The sequence below is a fragment of the Sander lucioperca genome, chromosome 21, assembly GCF_008315115.2.
Source record: "Sander lucioperca isolate FBNREF2018 chromosome 21, SLUC_FBN_1.2, whole genome shotgun sequence".
NCBI lineage: Eukaryota > Metazoa > Chordata > Actinopteri > Perciformes > Percidae > Sander > Sander lucioperca.
Window position 1 is genome coordinate 14009495 of NC_050193.1, and position 6990 is coordinate 14016484.

A 6990-nucleotide genomic window follows, 5' to 3' on the forward strand; every position below is an offset into this window, starting at 1 on the left:
TTTGAGCTGTATTTTCCTGTATTACTCCATTCATCCCTTACCTAAAAACCTCAGGTTAAGCAGCCCCCCCGGTGTTACTTAATGTTCCATCAATGTTACTTAAATCCGGACAGTAACATCACCTTAAATTCACTTTTTCTTATAAATTTCATGCCATAATAAATGGCTCAAAAAAATTACTTTATCTTGCAGCTGTAAGCTTCATTTATCAACTCCGGATTATGGACAGATAGTAACGTCACTAAATCACGCAATGACTTCTTAAAATCAAAAAGCTGTTATGTAATGACAAAACAAAATAGAGACAACTTTATGATCAGTGATGGAAATATGTATGCAACAGGAAATGTTTAAGAGCATGACTACATTCAAATCTGTCAAATGCCTCATTAAGTCTGACTTTATTAGTTACATTAAGACTACCAATTTGATTAGTGGGTGGGAATGACAATCATTCCCACCCACTAACTGGTTTAGTTATACAGTATATGGCTCCCGATCTTAGAATTATGCTCTGAAATGAAGTCCTTCCTCCTGACAACAATTTCATCTGATTCAGTGTTAACATCCAGCCTGCAAAAAGGCCCCTGCAGCTATAAAGCATTTAGCTTTACAGACCTGGTATAGATGATAGTAATTATGTTGTGACCTATCTAACCTCCTCTATCTAATATCCTTTTCTTACATGCAGACTTTTGTCTCTCATGCTGTGTGCCTCTCTCTGTGTTCATTAGAGCCCGACCGATATATCGCCGGGCCGATATTATCGGCCGATATTATCGGCCGATATTAGGCATTTTCCAAACTATCGGTATCGGCATTTATAATGGCCAATAAATGAATATTTAAAAAATAAAATAAAAACGGATGAAACACCCTTCAACCATGTTATGAGTGTTGGCGTTGCATAGTTTGTCCACCAGAGGGCAGTCTACAACGTTCCTGTTGGCAACAATCGTGTTTAACCCTATAAGTTTCATATCTTAAGTTTGTATTTTTATACATTTTATTTATCAGAACTTTGATATATTTTGATGTTCCTCTGTTCGGTTGTGACAATAAAACATACGTTTATTTTTTAACTGCATTATCATATTATTTTAGTGAGGACTCATAAATATTGTTGAAATAACTAATGTTAGGGAAATCTGTTTATGTTTTGTTACGCGTTTATGGATTTTTTTTTTTTAAATATGTCGGCCGATATATCGGATTTTTAAATCACCAAATATTTGTATCGATATCGGCGTTAAAAATCCTTTATTGGTCGAGCTCTAGTGTTCATCTTTCCTAAAGTATCATCATTAAAATCAATTTTAATCTGAGAGTTTTTATCACTTATTCAAAATGTTTTCATTTTATTTTCAACATTGACCGAGCAAGGGAAAAATAATAGAATTGCCCTTCCTGAATAATAGATAAGGTAATTTGCTTGGGGACAGATTATCATTTGAGAAACTAAGAGGTGATTTATAGCAGTGACTGGAGAGCAGATCATTGCTGGAAGAGAGGGTCTTTGGGAATAAGGTGTGTGTGTGTGTGTGTGTGTGTGTGTGTGTGTGTGTGTGTGTGTGTGTGTGTGTGTGTGTGTCTGTGTGTGTGTGTGTGTGTGTGTGTGTGTGTGTGTGTGTGTGTGTGTGTGTGGGGTATACATCCGCTAGCCTGAGTTTAACCTAAAAAAATAAAAATCATCAACAAAACATCAAACTTGTCTGATCACAAAAACCGAAACCTCCCACCCCAGAAAAATAAAGAATATAAAATGCAGTCTTCATGTTAACACAAAGTGATTCTGTAAACTCGTCTCAGTTGAGCTGAACAGAGAGAAAAAAGGCACCAAGAACTGATCAAACTAAAGCAGCATCAGACGCTCCTCTGCTCTCTGAGATCATGTGATGTGGTCGGAGCTCTCCTTGGTGCTGAATATGTGGGGACTCCGATCTGCATCCTACAGAGAGTGTGTGTGTGTGTGTGTGTGTGTGTGTGTGTGTGTGTGTGTGTGTGCGTGTGTGTGTGTGTGTGTGTGTGTGTGTGTGTAAGAGAGAGAGTGTGAGGGAGAGTTTTCTGTTGGTGCAAAACAAACACAGCTGGCTCTCCTGGCACCCCGCCATCCATGCAATCCGTCTTCACTGCCTACAAATGCGCGTTTTCCAGATTAATAATACAAAGAGAGAAATGACAAATAGTCGAAGTGATCAAAGATTTAACATGTGGGAGCCTGAAAGCAAAATGGGTTTCATCTCCTGAATGTGACGTTGCTCCTGGAGCCGATTGAACAGGGACAGCGCGATTCCCTCCCCTCCGGTCGTGATGCAGTGAACCTGCTCTGCGCAGAACCAGGCTCGCTGTATAAAAACGGCTTCGCTCCCACAGACGGAGTACACCAACAAGGAGACCCGAGCGCATCAAGTCACTGCGGCTCATCAACCAAAAACAAATCACAACCCAGCACCGAAGAAGACATGCAGGCCACAAAGAACGGAATCTGTTGGAGACTTTTTCTATTTTCATGCCTGTTTTTGGAGAGTTCATCTCAAGCCTTTGGCGGACAGACGCAGTTCATTTGCACGTCCGTACCCAAGGATATGGACATTTGCGCAGCCACTTTGCAGAACAGTGTGCCAGGAGAGGACTTGAAGACCACTGTTATGCAGCTGCGGGAGACGGTTTTGCAGCAGAAAGAGACGATCATGAACCAAAAAGAGACTATCAGAGAACTGACCTCAAAGTTGGCTCGGTGTGAGAGCCAGAGCGGCGCCGAGCCCGGGGACGCGCGGCCCGGGGGCAGGAGGAAAGAAGCTGGGACCAAAAACACAATGGGGGATGTATCGAGGGGCCCCGCTGACACTTTGGCGCAACTATCACAGACTTTACAGTCGCTGAAGCAGAGATTAGAAAACCTGGAGGTAGGGCTGCCGCTTCTGAGGACATTTTACAACACTTTGGTTGACTCTGTGCAAAGCTCCAAATTACAAAACAATGCACTTTTCTTGACTCATATAATCCAATAATAATAATAATAATAATAATAATAATAATAATAATAATAATAATAAGTGATTCGGGTTTCTTATTGCCAATATTACGATTAAATGTGCCATTTTGTGAGCATACGAGAGAAATAAACCTCCCCAAATATACATTAAATTGCATGTCCAGATGCACTGCAATAAGCCTAGATAAACAAGTATTATCCCCACTCACAATCATTCTGTACATTGAATGCTTATTTTTCCTCTAACAGCAATTCAGCAGAAGTAACAACTCGGTGCAGGCGAACAGCCTCAAAGACCTGCTCCAAAGTAAAATCGACGACCTGGAGAAGCAGGTGTTGTCCCGAGTGAACAGCATCGAGGAGGGGAAGCCCGGACTTCGCAATGAGACGGAGCAGCGTGGGAGAGTGGAGTCCACCCTCACATCTCTACACCAGAGGATCACCGACCTGGAGAAAGGTAGTTGGGATAAGAGTATATAGGCTTGCGCACAAAAAGTAAAAGGAGATCTGTGAGGGTTCGGTGGGTGAGTGTAGAGATGGATGGAATGATCGATGATCGAGAAATGATAACGATCAGTATCCGAGAGGAGATATCAGATCGCCTCAGTGTGGAGGGCAGATCTCTGCACATCCAGTTTGGCATTATAAGCTTTTATGACATCAACAGTCGATTTAATGTTTTACTCATCCGCACAAAGCTGGAGCAGCCCGGTAATTCTGTTCTAATTCATGCGGATTAAAGCATTTTAAACACGCAGTGAGCGACCCATCCCTCCATTTGCTCTGTGTTTGTTTGGGACACCTCTGATATAAAAAAAACCAAACTTGTGTGGCAGTAAAATAGAGAGGAAGAAAACAAGAGATGAAGGTTAACAGCGTCAGTACTCCTGTGGTAGACTTACCATGAGACTACAGCAAATCTGGAGATTGTGAATTCGTTGTGTAACATGTAATTCCTACAGAATGTAAATCCCCTTGTGCATTGGGCTGAATGATGTACCTGTGTGTTTGACAAGATAAAAAAGCACACTGATATGTCCTTCTCCAAAGTGTCTGAACCCAACTGTTATCTTTTTCTTCTCCACAGGTCAAAGAGAAAACAGGCCTCTGGATAAATTCCAGCTCACGTTCCCACTGAGAACCAACTACATGTACGCAAAAGTGAAGAAGAGTTTGCCAGAGATGTACGCCCTCACTGTGTGCATGTGGCTGAAGTCCAACGCATCTCCGGGAGTGGGCACACCTTTCTCCTACGCGGTTCCGGGTCAAGCCAACGAGCTGGTCCTCATAGAGTGGGGAAACAACCCAATGGAGATACTGATAAATGACAAGGCATGTCTAACGCACACAGTGGAAATGTTGCCATGCATTGATTTTAAACGAGTGTATTCCTTCACTGCAGCAAACATTCACTTCATATCGCTCTTCTTCTAGGTTGCTAAGCTGCCTTTCCTTATCAATGATGGAAAGTGGCACCACATCTGCGTAACCTGGACTACTCGTGATGGTGTTTGGGAAGCTTTCCAAGATGGCGTCAAGAGAGGGAGTGGAGAGAATCTGGCTCCATATCATCCTATCAAACCACAGGGCCTGCTGATCCTCGGTCAAGAGCAGGTAAACACAACACACACCAGTTTCAAATGCTTTCCACTTTCATGATGGTAAACACATTACGTTTCAAGACACACAAACTACATTTGGAGAGCATACGTCCTGCTTTATTCGCTATAACAGGATGTCGGGGCAGGACATAATGCACAGGGGTTATTAAAAGACTTTGTTAAACACAACAGGTGTGTGTCATGACGTGGCAAACTAGCCAACAATGTAGAAATGTAATTTTTACATTTTAATGTGACAACATTTTCAATTTTCAAGTCCATCCTCACTGTAAATCACATAATAGGTTAAATAAAGTGATTGGATCTTTAACTGGAACTCATCAAGAATCCCAGTGGATTGAAGATGCCTCATTCAATTTAATCAACAAAAAAAAAAATCCAGATAATCCAAGAGGCAATTTTTTTCTTTCCATGAAGCAGCCGGAGGAGAAAAATCATATCATCTTTGATTAAATTAATTTGTCTTTTCCACAGGACATGCTGGGAGGAGGATTTGATGCCACACAAGCTTTTGTTGGAGACCTGGCAAATTTTCACATCTGGGATCGGAAACTATCTGTCGGAGAGATATACAATCTAGCGACGTGCAGCAGCAAGGCACAAGTGGGCAACGTTTTTGCGTGGCTGGAGACGAACCTTGATATTTACGGAGGTGCCTCGAAGTGGACATTTGAAGCTTGTCGCCAGCTCAACTGAACTTCAGGGAAGAGAAGATCAACACATTTGTTAAAGCCACTCTGTTGTCACAGCATCGGTAAACTAATGTGAAAGATCAGGATTATTTCAATGAATAGCATCTGGATTTGTTATAGATATTTGAAAACATAATTTGTGGACACGTGATAGATTTTTTACCAGATACTCATGAGGAACAGGTCACTGCAAATGGAGACTTTGGCATACTGTGGTGCTCGAATGCACCGTCAAGCCTAATTGTGGTTTGAAAAAAAGCAGCCGGAGCCGCTCCAGAGAGCAGAGGATGCTCTCTGAGACCAAAATGTCCGGCCAGCTTCAAAAGTACAGTAGAAGGTCATGTAGTTTTTAGCCAACAGATGTCACGCAATTCAACAAAAAAACGACTGACTTCTTCAAACGTCTTTTCTGTCTCGACTGCCAGGGATTTTCACTGTGAAAAAGGACAAGGTGGACTTCTTTAAAAGGAACGTGCTCTTCAAGAGGTCATGAAATAGACAACATTGTTTCTCTCTCACTATTTGTTCTCTACCACCACCTGCTTGACGTGATTTTGTGTAAAGAATGACGTATTTATTGCCAACATTCGAGCCTGAGTGCCTTGGGCTGTTAAAAAAAAATCTCAGCACAATTATTATGATTTGCAGTGTTCGTTTATTTTACTGTTAATTCATTTTGAAAAGAGGTGTTTCTTGTAAGCCTCTGAATGGAGGTTGGATCAGATTGTTCATTGTAAATGGATCAGATTGTTTATTGTAAAATGCAATTCATTGATGATAATGACGCATTTTGCAGATGTTTGTACTTTAATGGGAATGTTCTCTGTACAGTAACAGCATGTCTTAACTTCTGTAAATGCTGCGTCAGCATCTATGATCTTTGCTTTTATTATCTGACTTCTGGTTTGAGATTTTATACTGTATTGTTATATGCTTAAAGCATGGCAACACGGACAGATGAAAAAAAGTTCTAGTTTTTGTAATAAATTGTGATACTTGAATCATACACAGGTGTTACAATTATTCGAGAAATGTGCACACTCTTTATGACGAACAGATCTGATGAAATATGGTCTCAATTTGCTACAATGAAAGGTCTAGTGTGCATTGGAAGTTTGCCAAACAGCAGAATAGCTGGTGAACAAAGTGGAGCATTTAGCAGCTAAAGAGCCAGATATTTTTGTCAGGAGTTGGCGGAGACCAAAAACAGAGCTAAAACCAGAGTAGACTTGCATTGCCAGACCGTCCTCCATAGCGTTGCGGAGGAGGGTCTGGCTAGTCCACACAGCATTCCGGGATGGAAGAAAAACATGCTCTGGTTTATTGGCATTTCTTTAAACCAATCACAATCGTCTTGGGCAGTCTAGCTAGCTGTCTGGATTTACCCTGCAGAGATCTGAGGAGCAGTTATCCATAGTCCTCATAAATCGACCCGAGTTTAAAATTCCAACACAAAGAAAGTGGAAGGTACCAGACAACCGGACGAAAAGAGTGAAATCCGGCGGAATTTCCAGCAGCAACGGAGCAATCCCAGAAATGGAATGTCGTGGATATAAACTAAAACTGGAGTGAATATTGGTCTTATTTTCATTAGGTGTCCAGAAAAACGACTCCCAATAGATGATAATGTTGCTCAGTTTCTGCTGGGTGTGTAAATCAGGGTTTGATGCTAAGACTCGAT

At 41.4% G+C, this 6990-nt stretch overlaps 1 protein-coding gene across 1 annotated transcript; it reads left to right on the forward strand.

The window, feature by feature from the left end:
* The first annotated feature begins 2354 nt into the window (after positions 1-2354).
* Positions 2355-6315, forward strand: nptx1l (neuronal pentraxin 1 like). The gene is made up of 5 exons (XM_031321046.2): positions 2355-2906; positions 3245-3452; positions 4083-4327; positions 4430-4609; positions 5092-6315. Exons 1-5 carry the CDS (start codon positions 2463-2465, stop codon positions 5311-5313), a joined length of 1299 nt encoding a protein of 432 aa, XP_031176906.1. The 5' UTR covers positions 2355-2462; the 3' UTR covers positions 5314-6315.
* Positions 6316-6990: the final 675 nt, after the last annotated feature.